The 27,185-nt window shown below is 37.9% G+C and overlaps 2 protein-coding genes across 4 annotated transcripts; one reads left to right on the top strand and one right to left on the bottom strand.

Annotated features, from left to right (window-relative positions):
* Nucleotides 1-258: 258 nt before the first annotated feature.
* Nucleotides 259-10,198, top strand: LOC101262128 (pentatricopeptide repeat-containing protein At4g33170-like). 3 transcript variants are annotated; one of them, XM_069286704.1, is made up of 4 exons: nucleotides 492-715; nucleotides 1,241-1,412; nucleotides 7,307-9,258; nucleotides 9,924-10,198. In XM_069286704.1, exon 3 carries the CDS (start codon nucleotides 7,384-7,386, stop codon nucleotides 9,154-9,156), a length of 1,773 nt encoding a protein of 590 aa, XP_069142805.1. In that variant the 5' UTR covers nucleotides 492-715; nucleotides 1,241-1,412; nucleotides 7,307-7,383; the 3' UTR covers nucleotides 9,157-9,258; nucleotides 9,924-10,198. The 3 variants fall into 3 exon arrangements, with proteins under 3 accessions (XP_004242826.2, XP_069142805.1, XP_004242825.2); XM_004242777.5 differs by having other exon boundaries at nucleotides 1,241-1,442; XM_004242778.5 differs by lacking the exon at nucleotides 1,241-1,412 and having other exon boundaries at nucleotides 259-715.
* A 95-nt stretch (nucleotides 10,199-10,293) lies between these two features.
* LOC101261833 (pre-mRNA-processing-splicing factor 8A) lies at nucleotides 10,294-23,186 on the bottom strand. Its single transcript, XM_004242776.5, has 26 exons — nucleotides 22,453-23,186; nucleotides 21,319-21,442; nucleotides 21,126-21,218; nucleotides 20,646-21,036; nucleotides 19,695-20,175; nucleotides 18,808-19,598; nucleotides 18,618-18,703; nucleotides 18,344-18,526; nucleotides 17,904-18,218; nucleotides 17,140-17,444; nucleotides 16,602-17,056; nucleotides 16,335-16,461; nucleotides 15,842-16,083; nucleotides 15,629-15,752; nucleotides 15,350-15,539; nucleotides 15,164-15,271; nucleotides 14,445-14,698; nucleotides 13,415-14,031; nucleotides 13,227-13,333; nucleotides 12,871-13,125; nucleotides 12,306-12,779; nucleotides 11,941-12,102; nucleotides 11,662-11,859; nucleotides 11,256-11,534; nucleotides 10,892-11,134; nucleotides 10,294-10,768 (listed from the first exon to the last, which is right to left on the bottom strand). Exons 1-26 carry the CDS (start codon nucleotides 22,812-22,814, stop codon nucleotides 10,577-10,579), a joined length of 7,158 nt encoding a protein of 2,385 aa, XP_004242824.2. The 5' UTR covers nucleotides 22,815-23,186; the 3' UTR covers nucleotides 10,294-10,576.
* Nucleotides 23,187-27,185: the final 3,999 nt, after the last annotated feature.

The raw sequence follows: 27,185 nt of genomic DNA, 5'->3' as shown, positions 1-27,185 counted from the left end.
AACTTAAATTTTGTGGATGACTATACTTTTTTTTCCATTTAAGAAAAAGGACTAAATATAGTTTTGAGGAAATTACACCAATAAGTAAATACTTACTAGTTAATTAACTAATATAATTATAATTTTCATTAATTACTATTTACAATTTTATTTTATTTATAATTATGTTTGCATCTCTCCTCTCTTCCTCTCTCTCGTCTCTCTCCTCTTATATGCATGTACAAAAACAAATTTTATATATATATTTATACGACAGATATACAAATACAATTCGCTTTTCTCCCCCCTCTATCGTATCTCGCTGGTCTCTATGCTTTGTCTCACAATCTCGCTCATCTCTATCCTTTCTCTCTCAATCTCGCTCACATGTATATCAGTGACACATATACAATAAGTCGACGAATACACGTATACAATTCGACAAATATAATATATAACTATGAATAGATATTAACAAACTATAATTATAGCCTAATTATGATTATTTTAGTGGCTATTTGCGAAATTTTGATTTTTTTACTTTACTTAATTATTATTCAACTCTATTGTCCAATTTTACCGATTACTAAATACCGGCGGCAATTTTATAGCCACGGAAGTTGAAATACCGGCGGCAATTTCAATTATTGAATTTGGATAGCCATTGACGGAAGTTGAAGAAGAGCAGAGTCTTATCAATCATCCTGTAAATTGCTGATAGGTTTCACCAGAAGAGGTATTTCATATACTACTTCGAATTTTTCCTCCATTAATTTTTGTTCCTGCTCCGTTTCAGACTCAATTCGACTAATTTTTAACTGAAATAGGAAAATTGTTGAATGAAGCGTGTAATTATATCTACACATTTTATATTTTTTTGTGTTAGTGTTTTGATTTTGTTAATCAAGTCATCATTTTATGGGTAGATTTTGTAGAAATTGGGGGACATTGGGGGTATATTTGATAAGTTTAGTAAAATTGATAAGATAGTATAATGGAGGATTTGCAGCCAAGGTGTTGCGTAGTGGTCAATGAATTGAGTTGAGAATCATCTTAGGTTCATATTCCAGCAGAGTCTCATTTGTCCTAGCTTTGTTGGACAGAGGTACTTGTTGCTAGTGTGAGGTGACAGATACACCGTGGAATTAGTCCACATGTGTGAGAGTTGGATATGCATATATATCCTTGCTATTTAATACAGATCTGGTTTTCGAATGTTTAGAGGAAACTTCTCATATTTTTTGTTCTTTTGTGTTTTAAGAATTGAAGGGGGAATGGAAACAAGGGAGATAAATAATGTATACAAACATTAGCAAAAAGATAATTCCAAATCTGTGCTTGAGATGATGATGCAAGATTAGGATTTTTGGTTATCAAACTTGTCTGGATTGTAGCTAAAAAGAAGAGGAGGAGGAAATTCAATAATGGCCCAAGTTGAGTTCTTGTTCCACCTTACTTTGTAGGTAATTTAATAATGACCACATAACTTGTATGTTTATGAAGATGAAGTGCAGTTAATTTATCTATATGTTATGTAAAAGAGCTATGTATATATTGCTTGTGCATTTTATACAGTTAGTTTGTCAAGTTGCACAAGTCCTCTGTTTCAAAGAACTTGTGTTGTTTGGTTTGGTTACTCGTCTTGAATGAAATAGTAAGATGATTGATTTGCTTTTGCTTTTTTGGTTAAATTGTTGTTTATAGAAATGTAGAAGCTACTAGAGCCAATTTTTTAGATCTTAAAAAATAACAAGAAACTTTGAGGAGGTGTGAATTGAAGTTTTATTTGCCAAGTGAAAAAATGACATTCATGTGGTAAAGAGCACTTCTTTTTGATAAACCTCTTAGTTGTTGTAAGCTTCATAAAGTTGAAATGACTCCGATTTGCAACATTTTCCACTTCTCCATGTACCTCTCCTTTTGTCTTTCCTTCTTCACTAGGCTGTCTTTTGCTTCTTTTTTTTTTTAATTATGTTATTATTTTCTTTTCCGAGTTTTATGTTGTTTGGCGAAGATAAAGAGGAAAACAGGACTAGTTTTGGAGTTAATGCCAATGTGAAGCTAATTTTGAGAACAATATAGAGAAAGAATATGAGTAGGTTACACAGAAGGAGCGAGTAAGTGGTTTTGCTAGATAAAATATAATGTTCTTTTATGTGATGGGTGTTTTTGTAATATTCACATATATGTGAAACTTCTATGTTATTGGCCTGATGATGAAAGAAAAACTAACAAAGTAATGAAGAAGAAGATAGAGAATATCAAAGTAATGAAGAAGAAGATAGAGAGAGTAATTTGTGGAAGCTTTTCTCTATTGATTCAATTCAATACACATGTACAAGAATCTGTTTATATAGACCCACTAAGTGAAGAGTTAAGTTGCTAGTTAAGATTCTAACTAACTAACTTGATTTATAACAGACTAACTAATTATTTACTCAACTATTAATTAATTGAACAAAGATAAAAAGTATCTTCACATTGTTGTTGTGCATTTTGTCAATTCCTCAACATCCCCCCTCAAGCTAGGAGCCATGAAGATGTTCTTCATGCCTAGCTTGGATACCAAATAAGTATGCTGAGGAACACCAAGACCTTTAGTGAAAATGTCAGCTTGTTGTTCATTGGTAGAAATATGGATCAATTTCACTAGGCCGAGCTGGACTTTTTCGCGGATAAAATGACAATCAATGTCAATATGCTTTGTACGCTCATGGAAAACAGGATTCGTAGCAATTTGTATAGCTGATTTACCGTCACAAAACATAGACACAGGACCAGGAAAAATGACGCCAATTTCCTTGAGCAAACCAGTAAGCCAGACTACTTCAGCTACGGTAGAAGCTAGGCTTCTATATTCAGCCTCAGCTGAACTTCTAGATATGGTAGATTGTTTCTTTGATTTCCACGAGATAGGAGAATCACCAAGCTTTATTAAGAAACCAGTAACTGACTTTCTTGTGTCGATACAAGCTGCCCAATCAGCATCACAATAGGCAGTGAGACAAGAAGAAGCATGAGCTGACATAAACACACCCAGACCTGGAGACTGTTTGACGTATTTGATAACCCTTGTTGCAGCAACCATGTGAGAGACTTTAGGAGAATGCATATACTGACTAAGATATTGCACTGCAAAGGCAATGTCTGGTCGAGTAATAGTCAAGTAAAGAAGTCTGCCTATTAATCGTTGATATTCACCTGGATCACTTAATAAATGATCTGTATCATCCTGCATATGTTGATCAAACTCAAAAGAAGTGAGCTTCTTATTGACTTCCAATGGTGTTTGAAATGGTTTAGCACCAGTGAAACCTAAATCACTAATAAGTTCAACAGCATATTTCCGTTGATGCATTAAAATTCCATCTTTGTTTCTGGCAAATTCAATGCCAAGAAAATATTTCAAATCTCCCAAGTCCTTGATCTTGAAACTGAGCTGTAAATGATCTTTAGTTGCTTGTATTAAATCTCCATCGCTTCCAGTGATCAACAAATCATCAACATTGACTAAAACAATGACAATGTGAGGGCCAGACTTCTTAGTGAACAGAGAATAGTCGAACTGACTCTGAATGAATCCTGAGCTGGTCAAGGCAGTGGTTAACTTGATATTCCATTGTCGAGATGCCTGTTTGAGGCCATATAGTGACTTTGACAATTTGCAAACTTGATGTCTGTTATCACCGGAAAAACCTAAAGGCAGGTCCATGTATACCTCTTCATGTAAGTCCCCGTGTAAGAAAGCATTATAGACATCCATTTGATGAATATCCCACCTTTGCATAGCAGCAATAGCAATCACTGTCCTCACCGTCACCATTTTCACCACTGGTGAAAAAGTTTCTTGATAGTCAAGCCCTTCTTTTTGATTGTAACCTTTGGCAACTAGTCGAGCTTTGAATCTTTCCACTTCGCGAGTAGATTTATATTTGATCTTATAGACCCATTTACAACCAATAGCCTTCTTGCCCGGAGGAAGATCAACAACAATCCAAGTGGAATTTTCCTCTAAAGCTTTTATCTCAGACTGCATTGCTTCTATCCATCTAGGATCCTTTGCAGCCTCCTTGAAAGATGTAGGTTCACTATCAGCAGACATTTGAGCAAGATAAGCCTGATACTTAGAACTCAATTTTGTGTACCCCAACACAGCAGAAAGAGGATAAATACAAGCATGAGCTCCTGATGATTTACTCACATAGTCTTGCATCCATGTGGGAGGTTTAGATTGTCTTGTAGACTTTCTTAGAGGTGCTGAATGAGAATTAGGAAGAGGCTCATCAGCATGAGTTCCATGTAAAGAAGGGTCAGACTCGTGACTATCAGTAGCTATAGCACTATCAACACCATTGTAAGAAGACGCAACTGCAGTATCTGTTTCAATATGCTGGTCATCAGAAGGTAGTTCATGTGCTCCAATTGGAGTAATACAAATAGGAAGAAGCTGAGAATATTCATCAGAGGGTTTTGCAGCAGAACCAAACACAGGTGGAACTGAAGATGGTTGAGAAAAAGGAAAAATGTCCTCATAGAATATCACATCCCTACTGATGAAAATAGACTTACTAACCAAATTATACAACTTATATCCTTTTTGATGAGCAGCATAGCCTAGCATGATTGACTTGATAGCTCTAGGGGCAAACTTATCTTGTCTAGGCAATGCAGAGGCATAACAAAGACATCCAATTACCCTCATGTGAGCTAGAGAAGGATCACGACCATGAAGCATCTCAAAAGGTGATCGATTTTGTAGCACTGATGAAGGTATTCTATTAATGACATAAACAGCTGCTTCAATACAATGACCCCAAAAGTTCAATGGCAAACATGACAGAAATCGGATTGCTCTAGCCGTTTCTAATATATGTTTATGCTTCCTTTCCACCACTCCATTCTGTTGAGGAGTATAAGGGCAGGAGCTTTGATGAATAATACCATTTTGTAGGAATAAACTGGAACAAGATTGGTTAAAGAACTCTGAACCATTGTCTGATCGGAAAGACTTAATTCTTTTCCCAAATTGAGTGGCAACCATATTAATAAAAGTTTTAAGAATGGTAGAAACATCAGACTTCAATCGAAGCAAAAAAATCCAAGTCCATCTAGTGTGATCATCAACCAAAGTGAGAAAGTATTTCATACCATTGTGAGTTTCAACATGATAAGGTCCCCATACATCCAAATGAATCAAATGAAAAACATCCGCAGTACTACTACTACTAACAGGAAAAGGCAACCTTGTTTGTCTAGATAAGGGACAAACATCACAATGATGTAACTGAAACGAAGTGATATTATGAAAAACCGGCATTCTTCTTAAAACTGCCATGGGAACATGTCCTAGCCTTCTATGCCATAGATCAGGAAGTGGTCTAGATACATTCATGGACTTCCCTTCAGTCATGGAATGATCATTGTTTCTTGTGTTCAGTATGTAAAGTCCATCTTGCTCCCTACCAGTCACCTTCACTCTCCCAGTGCAAAGATCCTGAAACACACAGTGTTCAGGGTAGAACTTAACACAACAGTTCATATCTTTTGTCACTTTTGAAACCGACATCAGGTTGAACTTAAAAGTAGGCACACAAAGAACATCTTTAAGAGAATCACCTCCTGATAGTGAATAATTTCCAGTGTGACTGATTTTAGCAGATTCTCCAGTAGGTAACTGTACACTCCCTGCACTACCTATTGTACCATCATCCACTAACAGATGTTTATTCCCAATTATATGATTAGATGCTCCAGAGTCTACTATCCAATTAGTGTATGAGTCCGTGAAGCACTTACCTGTCATATTGGCACTAGCCTCAGACGTTGAAGCTTTATCCCTCATCTGCTTCCATATAGCATATTCCTTGTATTGATCTTCAGAGATAGTCACCTGCCCTTCCTGCTGAACATTAACAAGGTTAGCTTGAACATTTTTCCCTTTGAATTTGTAATCAGCAGGATATCCTATCAGTTGGTAGCATTTCCCAATTAAGTGTCCTGTCTTTCCACAATGATCACACTTCATTAATTTGAAACAATCTTCTCTTGAATGTCCTTTCATGTGACAAAAATCACAAACAGAGTTCCAATTCTTCTTCTTAGATCCTGAGTTCTTTGAAGTAAAAAAAACAGTTGATGCAGCTTCATATGAAGTGGATGTATTGATAGCAGCTAATTTTTGACTTTCATCCTGCACAATTAAGGCATATGCCTGGTTAACACTCAACATTTTCGATTTCAAGAGAATTTGGCTTCGAGCTTGATTGTAACTATCATTCAGCCCCATTAAGAATTGTAGCAGCCTTTGATATTGAAGTTGAGCAAGATAATCCTTTGATTTTTCACAATTACACGCAGGAGGAGGCATCATCGAATCATACTCATCCCATAGATCCTTGAGCTTACAATAGAAAACAGAGACTGGATGTGTCCCTTGTGTTAACGTGAAAATTTCCTTGTGTAGCGCATACAACCTCGATCCATTGATCTTATTAAACCTTTCTTCAAGTTCCTTCCAGATCAGATGTGCATCTGATCGAAATAGAATACCACTTAGTAGATCGCGACTAACATTGCCCGTCAACCACGAGACAACAATAGCATTACAACGATCCCAAAGGTGTTCAAAAGCAGATCCATATGTCGATCTAGTGATCGATCCGTCAACGAAACCCAATTTGTTTCTTCCTATAAGTGCGATCTTCATTGCTCGAGTCCACAACATGTAGTTCTCCATTCCAACAAGTTGTATCCCTACCGGCAATGAACCTGGTCCATTCGATGCACTCAAATACAAAGGATGGTGATAATCGATAAGTGCTACAGATCCTGGTCTTGCCGCCGAATCTGTCGGTAAATTGATTCCATCTGCCATGGATGAAGTCGGCATCAATGGAGAAGAAGAATTGTTTGTTACAGATGTAAATTGAGCTCAAAACTGCTCTGATACCATAACAAAGTAATGAAGAAGAAGATAGAGAATATCAAAGTAATGAAGAAGAAGATAGAGAGAGTAATTTGTGGAAGCTTTTCTCTATTGATTCAATTCAATACACATGTACAAGAATCTGTTTATATAGACCCACTAAGTGAAGAGTTAAGTTGCTAGTTAAGATTCTAACTAACTAACTTGATTTATAACAGACTAACTAATTATTTACTCAACTATTAATTAATTGAACAAAGATAAAAAATATCTTCACATTGTTGTTGTGCATTTTGTCAATTCCTCAACAAAAACTTGTACTTTTTTTGAATTAGTTATAATTATAATTATGAACGGTTTTGCTTTTGTCCTCTGCCCTTATTTGCTGAACCTTTCGTGCAGGTTTATTTGCTTGAGTGAAGACCTTTTTGATACAAGAGATGTATTAGTACATGAGAACTTCCCTTCGTGTATGGTAAATGGTACCAGAAATTCTTGGTTCACTATTGCATCATTGTTCTAAGACCAAGGGATTCCATTATGGACTCTCTCTTCATGCAGCTGCAATCAAGTCAGGCTTACAGGGTGATGTTCTCATATCCAATCACATCCTCAACATGTATGCCAAGTGTGGAAATATTAACTTTGCCAGTCAGATTTTTAATGAGATGTCCAAAAGAAATCTCGTTACCTGGTCGGCCATGATCGCTGGTTATGATCAAGATGGGAAACACCTTATGGCTATCAGCCTCTACTCCCAAATGCCACTAGAGCCCAATGAATTTGTCCTTGCTAGTGCTCTTAGCTCATGTGCTAACCTCTTGGCCTTGAAACTTGGTAGACAAATACATTCCCAGTCTATCAAATTAGGGTGTTCGTCCATTTCGTTTGTGTCCAACTCTCTGATTTCAATGTACATGAAAAATGGTCAATGTAGTGATGCTCTATCAGTTTTTGCATTGACACCTAGTCTTACTGATGTCTCTTACAACACAATCATAATGGGTTTGGTAGAAAGTAATCAAAGAGAGAAAGCATTTGAAGTCTACAGAAGTATGTGCGAACAAGGGTTGGTTCCGGACCGCTTTACCTTTGTCGGCTTATTGGGAACCTGCAATACTGCACATGATTTGGGGAAAGGAATGCAATTGCATAGCCAAACAATCAAGCTCAAACTTGATGGGACTGCCTTTATAGGCAATATAATAATGACAATGTACTCAAATTTGAACTTGCTAAATGAAGCTGACAAAATTTTCAGATCAATCAAAGAGAAAGATGTCATTTCATGGAATACTCTTATTGCTGCTTGTTCTCGTTGTGATGATCATTCTAAGGCCTTGGTTGTTTTTAGAGAGATGGTGGAATATTTTGATGGAGGGCCTGATGAGTTTACCTATGCTAGTCTGCTTTCTGCATGTGCTGGCATGGGTTCGCTGCAATTTGGGCGGCAAATACATGCTCATCTTATTAGAAAAAGCTCAAGTGTGGATATTGGTGTTGTCAATGCCCTTGTCAACATGTATGCTAAATGTGGCTGTATCCAGTACGCATATACAACTTTTAGGCTAATGACTTTTCGTAACCTTGTCTCATGGAATAGTGTCATTGCTGCATTTGCTAACCATGGCCATGGGAAAAAAGTTATGAAATTATTCAAGGAGATGATGAGTGATGGTTTAAAGCCTGATTCTGTCACATTTCTCGGACTTTTAATCGCTTGCAATCATGCAGGGCTTGTAGATGAGGGCCTATATTACTTCAATACTATGAACGAGATTTATGGGGTTACTCCCGACATTGAACATTTCTCTTGCCTCATTGATTTACTAGGACGAGCTGGGAGACTGAAAGATGCTGAAGAACACATGCAAAGGTATCCCTTTGGGAATGATTCAGTTGTTTTAGGTTGCTTACTTTCAGCTTGTCGGCTGCATGGTGATGTTGTAATTGGGGAAAGAATGGCTAAGAAGCTCCTACAGCTTCAACCAGTTTCTACTTCGCCTTATGTTTTGTTATCAAACTTATATGCTTCAGACGAGAAGTGGGATAGTGTAGCAGAGGCAAGAAAAATGCTGAAGAGTTGTGGTTTAAAGAAGGAGGCTGGTCATAGTCTTATTGAAGTGAAGGGATCTGTTGAGAAGTTCACAATTGGCAATTTTGCGAACTCGAGGATCGAGGAAATCGTTAATGTGCTTGGAACTTTAGGCTGTGGATGGGATGAAGAAATTATTCTCCTTGATTCAGCATAGGAAAGGCAGATCTGATCCTCCTAGCTTCAGCACTCTTGCGGACATTAAGCTCGGCACGTACGAAGGGTTTCTGAACTGACAGATTTTACTGAACTAACAAAGGTGTGGACTTATCTTTTCAATCTGCTTCTTTCAAACTGTATTTGGTCTTTTAAAATTTGATCCTTGGAGATGAATGTTGTTGTGTCTTCCTTCATGATGTAGTCGGACGGTTTGGTTATTTAGCTGTTGTTCTTGATATTTATCTAAGAGTTTATATGTTTAGGGTGACAGGTTGAGTTTTGTGACTGCACTCACCCTATGCATTGGTAACAGCTGAGAGTTTGTTGCCCTCAATTCTTTAGGGATGAATTTGGAATTTTGATCCCCACTTACTGAAATGCACCTCTTAAAGGTGCATAAGAAATTTCTAAATTCTTTGACCTTTGTGTCTGATTTGGTTATTCTAATTCTTTAAGGGTAGGTTTCACAGTTTGATCCTACTGAAAGAAATTTGCCTCGAAAACTCTTTCAAGTTCTTGACCTTTCTGTTTCAGGAATAAATCTGTTAGAACAAATAAAGGTATCTTGTAAAACTAGTTTTTGTATGGAGATGCAGTTGTTCTTTACCTGTGTCCCGTATTTGAGCTCTACGATCTTATGCATATGGAGAATTCCTTAGACGTCATTTCACTTTTGGCTCTGTTTTGTTCTTTCAAAGTGTATGTCTTTTATTATATAGATAAAGACGAGTATCAGAGCCTTACTCTGTTTTGCTTTCTATTCAGATACATATAGCACCACTCATGGAAGTACATCATCCATAAGCATCAGCAGATCATTAAATAGGAAACATATTGTGTTGTTCAAAGAGAGTCTGCAGCAACAAGCTGCGAAAAGTCGATCCCCATACACTTTACTTGGAAGTTACAAAGTGAAGTTGCAGTGGTGCCTCACAGCCTCTCTAGCCATGGGTGTTTGGCTAAGAAAATCTTTACATCAAAGCTGTAAATTTTTGGTGAAATATTATTTAAATACACCAGTCTGCATTTATGGGCAATGATACGAAAGAAAGAAAATCAGTATTGGAACAAACAATAATCAATGTACAAGTAGTAACAAAATTTGAAGAAAAAGATGATAGAGGGTTAAGGGAAATTCAGAATACCCAAAACACAATTTTACCTCCTCTAATGTACAAGCCTCTGTTTGTTTCACTGCAAACAAGCAGAGCCCAGCTAAATAGTAAAATTCTATACCAGCTAAAAGCTAGCAGAGGCTCATCCTCCGATAAAAAGTATACAGTGGCATCAAGCCACAATATCATTTTCATATATTTACAGCTTTGTTCCATCCGCCACTACACTCACTCTCTATTACAGCTTAAACAATACAAGAACACAAAAAGTAACCATTCTGATTGGAAAATGATAGCAGTATATTATGTAAATGTGTCCTCTCGATCTGCCTCAGCAGTATCACCTTCCTCCATATTACTGAATTCCAGGAAATGTGTCGGTCTGTGATCCTCATTGTAGTACTCGCGAGGAGTTCCTAACTTCACTCCATATTTCATGCTAACAGTGTGTTTCACTCCCATGAAGTTGTAATTCCAAGGTCCATTATCAGGTACCTGCACCAAAATATATCAATTTAGATTCGGATCTAGATTGGAGAAAGCATATCGCAAACATGCAGGAAACACACCGATGCAGCAATCAAAAATCCAACTAAATAGTCTTTCTTGCATACTTACCATATAAAAGCCAAGGAATCGGTCACTCAACAGCATCTGGACCTTCTCGTAATGGGTTGGCAGGTAACCATGAGGGTTACTTCCTGTATCCTTGTTAGCACGTCCCCATTCGTACCCGGTTGGCGTCAACTTATACGCAGTTAATGAACAAGACCCTGGCGTGAAACTGCATGTCAATATAATACACTTCTCTCCGTCCCAGTGTTTGTTGTTCTCCAGGACCCGAGCATGTGAAGTCACATCCTGTTATTCAGAATAATTCACACATCAGAAGAGCCGTGCATAGAGGAAATAGACAAACCTAACCAGATGCCAGGAATAACTCATTACAGCTACACCAAAATGAAAATCAGTAGAAGTTGACCTGTGGCGATAACTGAGGAAGCTCATTTGGTTGTGTATGCATCCATCCCAACGGCTCCAAGTCAGTGAGAAAATCATGCTCAGGAAGACCAGAAGGTAGATGCACCTGCTGATGTGTGCCCCACTGTGGAGGCATTGCAATACACCGGATTTCTTTCACCTGAGGATTATCTGGTGGACTTACACCATATAAGTAACCAGCAATTTGTGTCCGCAGATCAGCAATGCAGATGAACTTCTTCAATATATTTTTTGGCATGATGTAAGTATATCCAGTCTCCTGAACAAGTAGTCAAAATCGGAATGTTAGAAGAACAATTTTTTTTGTTAACAACAATGACTCTAGGTAGAAAGTGATAAAAAGGTATAGCATCTAGTTGAGCAAAAGAAGGGGAGAAAATGAGCACCTTTATATCCTCTGAATTTACATATATGTGGTTCACACGGAGATAGAGATTTGTAGCAGAAATTGCTCTGACACGCCAATCTGTTTTAGAGCCAAAGGCAGCTTGTTCATAGGGACTTGTTGTAGTAACAATCAACTCATCACCATGGACATTAGTTGTCTTTGTCGTAACAGCAGTCAGTTGACTTGCTTCTTTAGCCTGAAAGGGTATGTACATCAGCAACAGCAAATCTAAAACAAAACACTACTTCACCAAGTACTAGAGGGACCAAAAGCATACCTGTTTCTCAATCTCAGCTATCTGTTGGCGCTGCTGTGATGGAGGAGTTATCTCAGCTCCAAGTATAATATCACGGATCTCAGACACTGTCAATGCTGATGTGTTCACATTGTTCTTTTTTGCATAGTCTGAGAGAATGAGATCTCGAAGCGCTACCTCAACCTGAAACCATGCACAACAATCCAGAATTAGAAATACGTCAACCAAATCAAAGTCAAAAACCTAACAGGTGCACTACCAAACAAAACAAAAAGAGAGATTCTCCTTGTGAAGAGCGATCATAAAGCCACTGACAAGAGTTCCTTTCACAATATCAAGGTATGGCAAATACCAGATGAAGCATAGGTACATTGACTAAAGCATACCTTCATCCACTGGTCATCTGTAAGTGAAGGCCAGATGTGGTGAGGCTCAGTAATGATAGACTTGTCAGGCTTGAGTAACATCTTAGCCTTCTCATTGTTCACATGGAGCGCACGCAGAATGAGGATGAGCCTGGAGAATGCTGTATAAGATGAGATACTCTTCAACCAATCATCATATATGTTGAACAGAACCATTTGTGGCTCTGTAGCCTTCAGTATCAGATCACCAAATTTCTCTATCTTCAAACAAGCCTGGAATGGTAATTGCAGCTCACTTCCTTTGATAACAATATTTGGAAAATCGAGCAAGTGGACCTCCAATGGATCAAGCATTCCCTTCCGAGTCACAATAATTTGCTTTGGTTGTTCTTCAACAGGCAAAGACCTAACAAGCGCAGCCACTTCTTCGGCTGTTTTCCACTTCGCCAGTTGGCCAAGACGCTTTTGCCCTGCCCACACACTTGTGTGAATGACCTGTAAATGAAAAGAACAGGACACATTAGCCACTGAACAATGGAGTTCTCCCAAAGAGTTCATGAGAAAATTATAGTCGAACTGCACTTGCCTTCAAAAACAGTTGACCTGTCCTGGGATTGAAAATGAAAATTGCACCATTTATGGGCTTTGTTGTCAGATTTCCCTCGAAGGTCTTGTGGATGGTCACACGGTACACATTTGTGTCATCAACAAACCAGATGATTTGATTGCTGAATATCTCTCCATAGTTCTGAGATGATAAATATGGTTCTGTGGGCTCTGAAGAATACAGTTGCAACCCTTTCCTTATGCGTTCCCTCAGCACATAGAGCGCAGGATTTGACTGCATAATGGAACATAAGGATGTTAAGAAACTCAGCTGTAACACATACTGTGCATGCACCACTGTACGAAAATAATGGATGATTTCGAAGGGAGAGATACCTTCATAATCTTGTTCATGGCTTGGGCAAGCAATGGTTTTGAACCAGGAAACCAGTTTCCAAAGGCGGAATGCAAGTTGTAAGCAAGGTCAAGTCCAATCATAACGCCTGAAAAAAGAACCAAGTAACTAAAACTTGTCTGACAAAGGGAATGAATTCGATTGATCAACAAATGCACATGTCACATACCAGTAGGCGATGGATAAATAGACATATTGTCCGTTGTGTAATCCATGAACTTTGCTCGTGTATAACGCTCAATATCATGAGAATCATAGTCACCCCACCGAAGCTGCACATCTATCCAGTATTTGTTGCTAGCTTTCTGGTCAAACACATCCTTTGATTCAGCCACAAGACTAGGTTTTGACATTGGCCATCTATGCGCAGCAAAGAGAAGGATGTCAGCACACGAGCTATTCATTTTGTAACTCTTTCTTGGATGAATCGTTTCCTTCTGTACAGTTTCTATTTCCAATGCATCCAACTCTTGATCCAAAACTTGGCAGAGATCCATGACAACACTCTCATGGATCTTCTGCCACAAATGTGCACGGAATATCTGTATTAAAGATATCTTCAGAGTTGGAATCTTCCCGTGCATAAATATCCCAGTCAGATCCAGTTGTACTTGGAAACCAACATAGACATTTGCCCTATTTATGGTTGGTGACCACCAAAGTGTAAACCTACGATTTGGAATTTGATTAAGCCCAGATCGTTGAGCATTAGTCAGTTTCTTGTACTTCATGGATTCCTCAAAACCTGAAGCTTTCTCCCAGAAAAGTCCCTCCCAAGTAGGGAAACTGAATATCAAAAGGAACTGAGTTAGCAAAACCGGAATCAAGGAACTTGTGCAAAACTGAGACAAAATAACCCACTCCAGAGAGTAAAAGCATACCACAACCTCACCCCCCCCCCCCCCCAAAAAAAAAAAAAAAATCCTTGAATCACTCTTGAAAGTAAAAAAGAGTAAAATTGCTAGCCATGCAGGCTGTACCAGATAATGACAGCACAACACCTTAAACCATTGCCACATTGTTCGAGCCTTCTATTTATTGTTAATTCCAAGACTAATAGGACATAACATAACAAGCAGGAAACGAAAACCCTAACTGAATAGGAGAGCGTAAGGCACAGAGACTGCTGTGCTGTACTATCAATATGTGAAACCAGCAAGATAAATGAAATGCAAAGAGCGGTGAGGAAGAGAGCATACTATGTTCCTTTGAATAATGTATGCTCCAGAATTCCTTCAACTCCTCCAAGAGCTTGAATAACATCAGTACGATAATTATTCAGGTTCCATAGCTTCCCATCATGCCTCTGGTGTGTCCACCAGAACGGATTCTGCTTAAGAACTTGGTACTGCTTAAAATCTGTTCTTACTCTCCATCCTTTGTCATATGCAAGGGTGTGGCGATCCTTCTGGAACAATGTGTTGATTCGAGGTATTCCACGATCCCACGAGTCCTAATGGATCACAAGAGGCAAGTTAACAAAATGAGCAAATAACCAATTGCTCAAAATAGCATGAAAGCTGTTAACACACACACACACCAAAAAAAAAGCAAGAATGTGTTGGGCATGATTTCAGCATCTCCCACTAGCTCTGGTATTCTTTTTTCTTTTTGAGCAATAATTAAAGGAAATAAAAAATGTCACAAACAACATGATTTCGACTCCGTGTGAAAACAGTTAAAAGAGAGTAGACAGAGAGAATGGGCACAAAATATCATCTCTCACCAGCTTGTTTTCTGTATTTCCCCTGTTGGGAGTCCCAAAAGCCATATAAAATTATTACAAACAATGTGATTTTGGCTTGGCCTGTAAACCACTTGTAAACCACTTAAGAGAGAGTACGGCAGAGGTTGTAGACAATCCTACTTATCCAAAGTTCAAAGAGAGTTATTAATGTAGAAAAGAAAGGAAACTCACTTCCAAATCTTCAAGAGTCAAGCGCCTATTCTGTGCCTGGGCTTCCTGCCTTTTCAAAGCATACTCGGCCCAAACTCTCTGAGAGTCTATGAACTCACTTTCCCAAGGCTGTCAAGGAGTGATAAATTGGTATTAGCTAATAAGTTAGACGGACAAAAGAATAAGTCAGCCAGCATCAAAACTCACCTGTATGTACCGGTACAGATTTGGGATCAATTGGTCCTCTTCATGGCTCATTCCACTTCTGAAATGTGTGACACCAACATCTGTTTGCTGACTATACCTAAGATCACTCTGGGGGATCAATATGTGACCCATTGACAACATTCCAAGCCCTCCAATTTCCTTTGGTGTGTAGAAAATAACAGGAGGAAACCTAAAACATATTCATCAAATAAAATATAATTACTGAAAGTTTAGCTAGCTAATTCCAGACACAAGGTCAAACATAATTCAACAACTAACCTGCTAGGCATTTTTGAGTTCAAACCAATCTTAATACGAGTTTGTATCTTGTTTTCACATTTGACCAGCAGGTCCAGCAACTCTTGTGTATGCACCGTTGCTTCACGGAAATATGTCATGAGGCCTACAAGAACGAACCAGAAACCTCAGTTGCAAGGACCAACTAGCAAGACCAAAGTTCATGCAGGAATAATTCTTAGAACAAGATGTTACCAATAAGAGCAGTGTTCCATTTGTTAACGATCTTTGTGAATGTTGTAGAGCCAGAGGACATAAGGATCTGCCTAACACGATTCTCAAACACCTTCATGTGTTCATCATCTACACGCAAGAAGGCAACAGCCGTGCGTTCCTTAGTCTGCTCGTTTTGCAAATTCCAGACTCCGTCTCTTGTATTGCTGAATGCCTCTTGGGTCATTCTAATCTTAGGCAGTATCCGAACTTCAAACCCACACCTAAACAAGCATATCAACATAAGCTCATTCAACGTAAGTAGATAACAGAGACCACAATAAAAGAGTAAGCCATAAACCACTCTAATCCAGACATGCTAAACAAAACGGTTTCCTAAAAGATTTGGCATATAGAATCATCCAGACCCATTGCCACCACCCAAAGAATATATTTAAGCAACCTACAGGATTCTCGGTAGTAGACATCACCATCCGAAAGCAATAATAGAAAACAAACAGAAAGAGGTACATACATGCTGAAGAGCAAGTTCGGATTATCTTTGCTATAAACAGAGACAAAGCTATTTTCCCACTCCAAAGTAGTGATACTTCTAGGCAGTCGATTCTTCATGTCCCAGAAGACACTTCTCCCAAGATTAACTGAAATGTGAATTAACCAAAATGGAAGTCAAGTTCCATAGTAACATGAAAATAAATCAACACTCATTAATATTTACCCGTAAACACTAACTACACAAATTTAAAATTAAGGAACATGGAAAAAACTAAATAACAATTACCATCATGCTTCATGAGCCTCATTCTTGCATCCCTTGGCCAGCATTTCTTGTTGTTATAACCAACCATATTTTCATTGTTGGGATCAGGATGCTCAGTAAGATATCTTTGGATAAGGTCCCGAGCCTCTTCATGAGTGAAGCGAAATAATATATGCACCTTGTCAATGTATCGAGAGTACAACCGGATTGGATGCCTTATTTCCACTCTAGAATCACTATAGGTAATGAACTCATTAGGCATCTGTGGTGGACCCGCAATTTCACTTGCTCGAGTTAAACCAAGGAGCAAAAGATCCAACACAAGTCCATAGTACTGTACAACAAATGAAGCAAACTGAAGGCCCCGTATCAGCCCGTATGAATTTGTATGGCTCATATCTTTGTAAGACAGCACGACATTGTTTTTTGCAGTGACATAATCAGCAATATTGTGGTCGAGCACCAAACGCAGAAGCCTACAAGAAAATAAAAAGTAGGTTAAAACAAATACCATAAAACCCATTATCAAATTTAAATACCAATAGCTCCAATAACAAACCTGTTCAGCATGGTCAAGTCGATCTTTTCAAAGAACTTCTCAAACTTGGTCTGCAGCATCACCACACACTGTCCTTCACTAGTGTCCCATACTCCTTGCAAATTGTTTATGCCTTGACACCATTTGTACACCAACAGAGGTGGTGGCTCTGAGTCGGCAGGCTTAATCCAATTTGGGAAGAGATGACGCTTATCACCTTCATACCATAGGTACTGATCCAGATATGCATCAGTAATCTTCTCAAGTGGCTCAATCTCATAAACTGGAATGAGGTAGCTGTACAAGTCCATAAACTCAATACCAACCTGTGAAATGCAATCATCAGTACCTTCTGTCAGAAAGCTATTCTCACAAAAAACTACCAAACTAATTCTGGAGGGCTCAGTTTAGCAACAACCAGGAAAATATTAGAGCATGAATCTAGAATTTGTTCAAACTAAACCCAAAATCAATCAACTAATGTCTGTTTGAATTCAATTCACATTTAATCCCTAATCCCTAGTGAGAATAAAAGGAAACAGAACCTCAATGTATCCAAAACTCATAAATGCTATCATTGACCTAGGGTTTTTTACATGATACTTGACCAATTGGGACCGGTTGTAAGATTGGAGCATGCCTCATTCTTGATTTAGGATATTTGGATAGAGTGAATCCTATGATCTGAACTTCCTCAACATAGGATGGTGCAACAAGATCATAATTGGTACAACCAGATCAGCATATTAACACTCAAATGATATCTTTCAAATGGTGAAACTTACTTCTTTGAAGGCACGCTGAGTAAGCAGATGACGCTTAATTCGTGATAATGCTTCATGAGGATTATCATAGGCTTGCTCAATGAGACCCAACTCTTCCCTTTGCTGCTGGTTCAACCTCACAGCCACACTGTAAGATTCTTTCAGTCTCTCAAGTGCAAGGATTAGTAGCTTTGTGTCATGCTTGTATGACAACGGAGGGAATGGTATAGGAGAAAACTTCCTCGACTCCAACCAATGCACAGTGGTAGTATATATGGCTACTGCTTCTTCTGGAGTAACATATGGTCCATCTTTCAAGTAATTATGTTGCCGCTCCTGTCAATTGCAAGAAAACGACAAAGGAGCATGAATTACCCCAAGCTTTCACCAATAAGCAAATGTAATAAGAGGAAAACCGAAAACGATTAAAAATAACCACAGATAATAACAGCAGTTATTACCTGTTCAGCCTTCAGCCAAAGGCGAGTCAATCTTCCAAGGTTTTTCCGGCACACCGTCTTGTCAACAGTTGCCCCTCTTCTTATACGTTCACGGTTGTAGTGAGCAACATTTGTCCACCAATCAGCTTTGGATTTGACATAGCGGAGAATCATGTTCTCAATAGGAACAGGCAAACCCGGGACCTAATAAACAAATAGCCAAAAAAGCAACTGAATGACTTGTCTTACGCAAAACTCATTGTTTTGGAGAGGGGGAAAAGGAAGGGAATAATACCTTCCAAGGAATATTTGCCTTCCAACAACGCCATGCTTCACTAAGATGCTGTAAGATGGTTCTTGCTTTATTTTGCTTGATCCCCTCTGCAGTAAATAACCACTATATTAGTCAAAAGCATTGGTTGAGTAACTGAATTAAATAGAAGCATCCCAAAAGAGACGGACAAGCAACAACAGAAAAGTGTTACCTGGCATAGCATCAAGGACATCATGCATTACTGCAGCACGGAGTTCCAAATCAAAATGGCTTTCAACACGTTGCTTTGTGACAGTCTTGGCCACCCCCTTTGAATGGCGACCCTCAAATTGCCTTGCCAGTAGATTTCCTAACCAACGTTCCAAAAGAGGTACTATACCCCGAAGAAAGAATAACCACACCCTCCACATAGGTGCCCAGAAACCACAACCAGGACCTTTTCCAACTGGCCCGGTATTAAATCGATAATAGATCAAATGTTTCAGATCCTTGCACATTCGAATCTGCCTCATAAGCCTGTACTTGTAACGATACATACCCGTCAACTGACCAACATGCGAGAAAATGTATTGCAAGCCATCTGCCAGCTGAAACGCATCAACATTTCCCAGACGAAACTGGACATTGGCATCAACAACAAGCTTTGTCAAACGCAGAATTTCACGACACAGGTGGAAAGCATTTCCAAACCGTGATTTCTTACGCTCCTTGGTAGTTAGTGTCTTAACAGGCTTCAAATTAAAATTGTAATCAAGATGAAGATAGTTCAGGTTCTTCCTATGGATCAAGAGATTCAGCATATTATATCCCTGCTTACAAACTTGAAGACCAGCCTCTGCCCAATCAAGTTCTGTGGTTTGGAAAAATTTTGTGGCTTGAAGTGAGCGAAAGAGGTGCTTCTTCTTCTGGGCCTTGGGGGGTCTGTGATGCAATTCGTTCAATACAAAACATTTCAACAACTTCTGATAACTGACACGAACCTTGACAGGATATGATGGAGGACTGGAGGAAACAAAATAGATAGTTAATACATTTGAAGTATTAAGGATTAACTTACCATGACAAACAAGATAAGCAAAAGAAAAGATGAAAGCATACCAGTGCTCCTTAAACCAATCAGAAACAAGGGGAATATCTTCAGCACGTCTTGTTCGACCAGATCTCATGTTAAATGGGCGTGGGGCAAACAATAGGGAGATACCAGCAGCAGTAGTATCAGTATAGATTGGAGTCTCTGTCAGCAACGGTTCCACACCCTCAGGTAAGGCGAAATCATCATCGTCGTCGTCATCAGAAACTTTCTTCTCTCTTCGGTCCTTGGTGACTATGGGATGTATCAGCGGATCATAATAAAAAGCAGGTAGATCAGGATCCTCTGTTTTTATGTACATGATCATCGGAGTGTGATATATGCCAAGCCTGACCTTTCTTGGCCTGTTGTTATAGAGATGAGGGAAGGCAATTCTGTACTCTGTCCTAAGTGGTGACCTGATGATCAATTTGTTGATATCATTGAACTCGTTCCAGTCTTCGTCTCCTTTCTCCATGTCACGATATAAAGGTTCGAACTTTGGACCACCTGCAGAATAAAAGCTTCTTAGTGAAGAGAATCTACCAACGGATCAACACGTGCCGTGAAAAATAATTACCCTCCCTAATCCAGGAAAAAGGGATAGAACAATAGATATTAGAAGGAAACCGTGTTCAAATGTGACACATTACCTATTTATTACCTAAATTAGAATAGGAAAGCCAAATATGCATGGCTATCATGGAAATACCCCACCAAATAATGAACACATGGGAGAACTCAGAATTATCATAATTTTTAGGTTCCTGAACTACCAATCACACAGGTATACCTTCTGGATAAGGTTATGCAGGAAATAGGCAGAATAAAGAAAATCTAGAATTCCATCAGAGGATAATCTTTCAGCGAGGCAGAGCTAAAGCAGTTCAGACCACCAGCATTTCCTCGGCAGACAAATTAGCTAAGAACTCAGAAGATAGAAAAAAGAGAACTAAGGACTAGTTGAGAATATTTCTTACCAGGTATGCACATGTTCAATGCTTTAGCCGTGAAAAAAGACTCCATATCAAACAAGTAGAAGTAATTGCGATCAGTCAGGTCTGAAAGAAGCTGTCCAGCCAGTCGGTGAAGTGTTGCCATTATAGGGAGGGACAAATGCCACCTGCGGTAACTAGGACCATTAATAAGCTTTGTTTTCACCAGTGGCTTGTGGTCATAAAACCAGTTATAAACCGCAGAATCTTCTTCTTCATCCAACTCCAACTGGATTGGCTCCAAAGGATCAACATCCAAAAGATTATCAGCATAATCTAACGGTGGTTCCTCATCGTCAAAGGGAGGAAAACGCATTCTCTTGAAATGTCGCCGGTCTCTCTTCTCCCTTCTCATCATGATCCACATTGTGCCCCACTGGAATATTTCATAATTATGAATCAGTCTAACCATATATAACTCAGTGTAGTTGGAAACAAAACCAAAGCAAAGCGAAGTTGGCATACCTGAGCCAGATATATAGGTTCAACAACCCATGGAATCTCGTTAACGAATGTAATAGCACCAGTAATATGGTACAGGATTTTTACGTCTCGAACCTATTAAATAAAGAAGTATTTTAGAACAAACTGAAGATTTGACTAGTAACAAGACAAAGCACAGTCAGAATAGAATAATCAAAAAGGCTATAAGTAGTACCTGCTCCCACGGCATAGGCATGTTCTCAAGGAGTTTGTAAACAGCATGTGGTACAAATTTAAGAGCTCCGAGATACACACGTTTATCATGACGATATTTTTTTGAAGACATATCCCCATGGTCCCTGTAATATGTATATGCTCAATGAGCAAACCAGAACAGAAGTACAACAAAATCACATATTTATAAAGCTAAGGAAACATTATCACCCAAATCATGATTTATTCTTTTTAATGGTTCGCCAGAGTTACGATTTCCAAGTACAAGTGATGTTGAGACAGTGGAAGAAAGCAGTTTTTCTATGCTGACATCAGAACTTCAAGGAGATCAAAGATATAGAGCAAAAGAACTTGAATTGAAGATCTATACATTCTGAGATAAGACGTTCTTTTTTCTTTCATTTCTCTTCTTAATAATATTTGACAGTCCCCGTCCCTGCATTATTACAAGGCTCTACATTCCAGGTGTTCATTAAATTTAATTGCGCACATATTGTAACAACAAAGTTGGTCATGACGCCCCACCAAATATCAGAACTCAAGAAAGCACATTGTAAACACCAATTTACCACTACTTTCATATACCCACTATTTAAACAAAGAAGAACCTCAATTAGAAGCATCAAAGCTCAAGTTAATTGTGAAAATGTACGCCACTTCCCAAACTAGTGCTCTCGTACACAACCAACTACTGTTCCCCGTAAAAAATAAGCACTTAGATTCCACGTAACAAAACCCTTGGTTTACTCCCAAACTTCCCCAAACCTACAGCTTCGACAATTTCACTACAGGTATTTATTTCTTAGAAAGCTCACACTCTAATGCTATCAATAAACTAAACAAAAAAAAACTACAAATAGATTTGGAGCAATTCTAACAAACCATGTACTGTAATCTGAAAAAACCTCAGTCATATACAATTGCAAGAAAATTCCCAGCCTATTACCTAATTAATTAAACCACAACGTCTCTCCTAAATACATTAGCACGATCTCAAAATCTGATAATACACACCAACTAATGCATTTATTCAAATTACCTAAAAGCTAAACTAAACCCAACAAATAGATTACCTGCATTTTATGATGTTATACACCTAAAAATGCACAATTTAAGAATTGCAAAGAATAAATACCTAATAATCTTCCGAACATGTTCCGGAGGCATGTCCTCCTTTTGCGTCTCCACAAATCCAAACTTCCGCTTATCACTATACCGCTTAGAGTTGAGCTGCATCCATTTCCTAGCTTTCTCTTCAAGCTGAGCTTCAGTCGGCAAAACAGTATAAGATGGAGGTGGTAAAGGCGGTCCAGCACCACTAGCTCCTCCACCACTTGTTCCAGGAGGCATCATAGGCTGTACTGAACTCGTACCAGGTGGCGGAGGCATCATAGGTGGCTGCATCATCGACGGCGGCGGCGGCGGTGGTCCTCCGCTAGTACCTGGTGGTGCTATGTTACTATTGTTCCACATATCTTGTCCGTTTCCACTCCACATAACTTCGTTAGAAGTCAAAATCTCAACCTACATAAGAGCAGCGAAGTACAAAAACCCTAACTGAACTACAAAACCTCGATAATCGTTTGGACGTAAAATGTCTCCAGAGATTTGCGAATTGAGTTGTCACCGGAGACCGACGGTGGTCCTGTGGCCGTGAAAAATGGATTCACGGAGGAGGCGACGGAGCGGTAGTAGAAGTGAGGTAGAGCAAAACTTACTATAGGGCTTGGGTTGTGGGGTTTATAAAAAATCAGTGAAAGACCGACTCGAACAAGTGTGTTGATGGGTGCGGGCGGGCCTGCGGGATACCGACTTCGACTGTCGATTAAAACCTAAATTAAGCTAATTAAATTACGATTTTATGTCTGCGTTAAATTTAAATGTTATAAATTATTTAATAAAAATACAATATTTATTGATCAAAATGTTTTAAAAGTTTTTTCACCTTCCACATTCATTGCAAGCTAAAGAGTACTTCTAAAGAAATTATATACGAATATAGGAAGTAAGATATTGAATTAGTTATTAATTTAATAAATACGCAATTAATACATTTATAAAGAATTTAGACGGTATAACCCTCGAACCCACTAAAATCCGACATTCTAAATCCTTTTTTTGATCATTCAGTGGTGCGTGATCGACAAAAGCCACAGTAACTTTTTTACGAATGTCACGTAGGAAATGACATCTTTAAAAATAGGTTATTGCTTTCTCTTTCAAACATTTCTTTCTTTTTTCCTTTTCAACTAGACCTTTGTACTCTCTAGTCCCGATTTACATCGTTCATGACCGCGATTTTGTTTGATTTTGTGAAGTGTTTGAGTTCGCATTTCACTCCATAGTTGTAAGTTTGTTGACTGATTTTCCTTCTCTTTGTTTTGCGGTTGTGTTTTTTATGATTCATTTTTAATTTGATGTTTTGAGTTCACGGTAGGGTTTAGTACAATTGCAGAGGTCATGGTGTGATTTTAGGAAAGATTTTGATTTTTTACATGCCTAATAACAATTTGTAGAAGTATTATGTATTCAATGACATTTGTCTTGAATATCTGCTGAACCTAGGGTTTTTTCGTATCTTTCATTTTTTTATATATTTTTTACCAATTGCGTTGAATTTCTTTCTTGTTAGTGGATTATATCATATTATTATAGAGGATTTTGTTGTATTCCGTAAAGAATAAGTTTAAAATTAGATTTTTTTGTCGATTATGGCTTTTTGTAAATTAAGGTTTTTTTGTCATTTAGGATTTTTTGTTAATCATCTAAACGTATTTACATAACTTTGCAGGCATGGTAGGAATATGGCTTCAACAATTATTACACTTCAATTGTATTATGGTGGTTGTTTTTTATCTGAGCCTGAACTCCGGTATGCTAATGGAATTTCTGATCTTGATAAACTCAGAATCGATATGGATAAACTTCATATTATGTTTTGTCATAAATTAGCGAGAGAATTGAGAGTTGACAAAGTTGATACATTTGGGTGTAAAGATAACAAAAAAGGTGATTTTTATGTGTTGAAAAGTAATGTTGATATGTTGAGATTTATTAACAACTTAAAGGGTGGGGACTTAGTTGATGTGTATATACATGGTACATCAAATTAGTACTAATTGTTGAGAATCCTACTGAGATGCAAATAGCCAGATTGCTTACTCCCAAAAAAGGTAACCCCCCACCTACTGCCCACCACCCCACCTACCGTTATAAATGTTAGGACTGATATGTCTTTCCTCAACTATATGATAAAAATGATATAAATGTAAAAGATCAGCAACCTAGGATAATAAAGGATAAGAATAAGGAGACAAATGCTCCTAAGGATTCTTTAGAGGACTTAGATAAAGATGTAGGTCAAGGTCAAGATAATGACTTTTCTTCTTATCACCTTCGAACAACTGATGAATCTGATGTACATGTAGATGCTGAACAATCTGATTCTAAGTCACTTTATGATGTTGATGAGAACATTGATGACTTAAGTGACTTAAATATTGAGTTTGTTGAAGCTAGGCAGGCAAAAATTTAAGAACAAGTTAATCAAAAAAATACTACTAAAATAAATGTAGATGAGATATCTTATAGTCTTGTAGATATCGATGCTGATTTTGAAGATATTTATAAGAAAAAGAGGGGAAGATATGAAGGAAAATTGGGTATGGATGACCTCTATTTTGATAGCTCAAATCCTGGTAGTGATATTTGGGAAAATGAAGGGGATCCTGTTGATTCTAATGAGGTTGTAGATCCACCACTTAGGAATTCAAGTATAAAGGTTTATTTTGACCCAACTGCAAAAAAAATAAGAAAAAATCAGTTGTATATGACTTTTGTGAATAATGTTCAATTTAGGAAAGCACTACGACTTATTTCATTCAGAAGGATGAACATTAAACTTAAACCTAATGACAAGTAAAGGATCAGGGCAAAATGTCTTAAGAAGGGTTGTCTTTGACATATTCTTGAAAGTATCGAGGGTAAAACTATAAATTTTATTGTGAAGACATATTTTCTTGTCCACAAGTGTTTCAAAATAACAAGACACAAGTTGTGTACTCCAAACTAAATTTGTAAGACTTACAAAGACATAAACATGAGCGAGCCTAGCATCAAACTAAATTAGATTCAAGGCTTGATATAAAAGGATTATGAATTGTATGTTTGTAAAACAAGTTGTAGAAGAGCAAAAAAAAGAAAGTAATGAATGAGCATATGAGTGATTTCATAGAGGAATTTGCTAGATTGTATGACTATGTTGAGGAGCTGAAGTCTACAGATCCACGAATTACTGTGGTTGTTAAGAAATTGAAGAATACAATTCCTGGAAAAGAGATATTCCAAGGGATTTATATTTTTCTTGGAGCATTAAAAAGTGATTGGATGGAGGGGTGTAGAATGATAATTAATTTTGATGGTGCATTTTTGAAAGGTGTGTATAAAGGTGAATTGTTGTCTTGCATTTTCAAATATGGAAATAATCAGATGTATCTTATAGCATGAGCAATGGTTAATAAAGAATCTAAGGACACATGGTCTTAATTTATCAAGTGCATCAAACATGATTTAGAGCAAGTGTAACATAGTTGAGAATAATACCTATGAGACATTCAATAGTTGAATCTTGGCAGCTATATTCAAATCAATCATCACAATGTTAGAGGAAATTAGAGCCGAAGTCATGAATAGAATGACTCAAATGAGGGAGTTTTCTGAAAAATGAATTATTGATGTGTCACCTATGGCTATGCAAATTCTTAGTGATAATGCTGAACATGCAACCACATGTGAGGTTACGTTTAATGGAGATAATGACTATGAGATTCTGCATCCACCATATAAACATGTTGTTAATCTCAAAAGAAAAGTGTGTAGTTGTAGTCATGACAACTTAAGGGGATTCCTCGTGCATATAAAATTACTGCAATGCATAACAAGGATCTAGATTTTGAGTCATTTGTTGATCACTATTACAACAAGGAAACATATTTGAAGGTCTGTAGGCCTAAAGTAAGTTCATTCAACCTATGACAAATATGAAGATGTGGTCCAAGAGTACAAGACCATCCATTGAGCCACCTGAAATCACTCCTATGCCACGAAGACCAAGGAAAAAAAAGACTAAAGATAGTAATGAGCCTAATAAGAAGAAGTTTTGGAAAGGCTACAAGGAAGGGGAGAAAATGAAATGTTCTTTGTGTAAAATTTTTGGACATAACAAGAAAGGATGTCCAATTGCTGTAAGTTTTGCTTTAACTTCTTCAAATTTGTTAATTAAGTTTATTTTTATCAATACTTCTTAATTCTGTTTGACAAAAATTTGTATGTAGGAAAATGGCTATACTAATGGAGGTGGATATATTGGTGGTGCTACTGCAACTTCTAAAGGTGTAAGTGGCGGTGTAACTGGTGGTGCTAGAGGTGATAGTAGTGGTGAAAATGGTGGTGCAACTACTTCAGCAGCTTCTACAGGTGTAACTGGTAGAAGTGGTGGTGCAACTACTAAAAGATCAGTCACTACTTCAACAACTTATGGAGGTGCAACTACTGCTACAACAACTGCTAGTAGAAGTGCAAGTGTTGCTTAACCAACAAGTCTATTTAGTACTCAGCAGTCAACTACTAGTGTTATTGGCTCAAAGAAGAGTAGCAAAATTAAAAGAGGTGGTGAAAATCCCAGATACAAGAGGCCAAGAATAGAGAAGCCAACAACAACTGTTTTGTTGTGCTATTTGGAGCAAATGATGATGTGATCGAGAGGGTAAGTATTATCATTTAAGGACCTTTAGTTTGATTCTATAGAATCTCTAACTAATATTAGTATTACCTTGTAACAGTCAGAACTACTGATAGAGAGTTACATTC

The sequence above is a fragment of the Solanum lycopersicum genome, chromosome 7 (genome assembly GCF_036512215.1).
Source record: "Solanum lycopersicum chromosome 7, SLM_r2.1".
Taxonomy (NCBI): Eukaryota; Viridiplantae; Streptophyta; class Magnoliopsida; order Solanales; family Solanaceae; genus Solanum; species Solanum lycopersicum.
The sequence above is the reverse complement of the archived record's forward strand: the minus strand, read 5'-3'. Positions and strand labels throughout refer to the sequence as shown.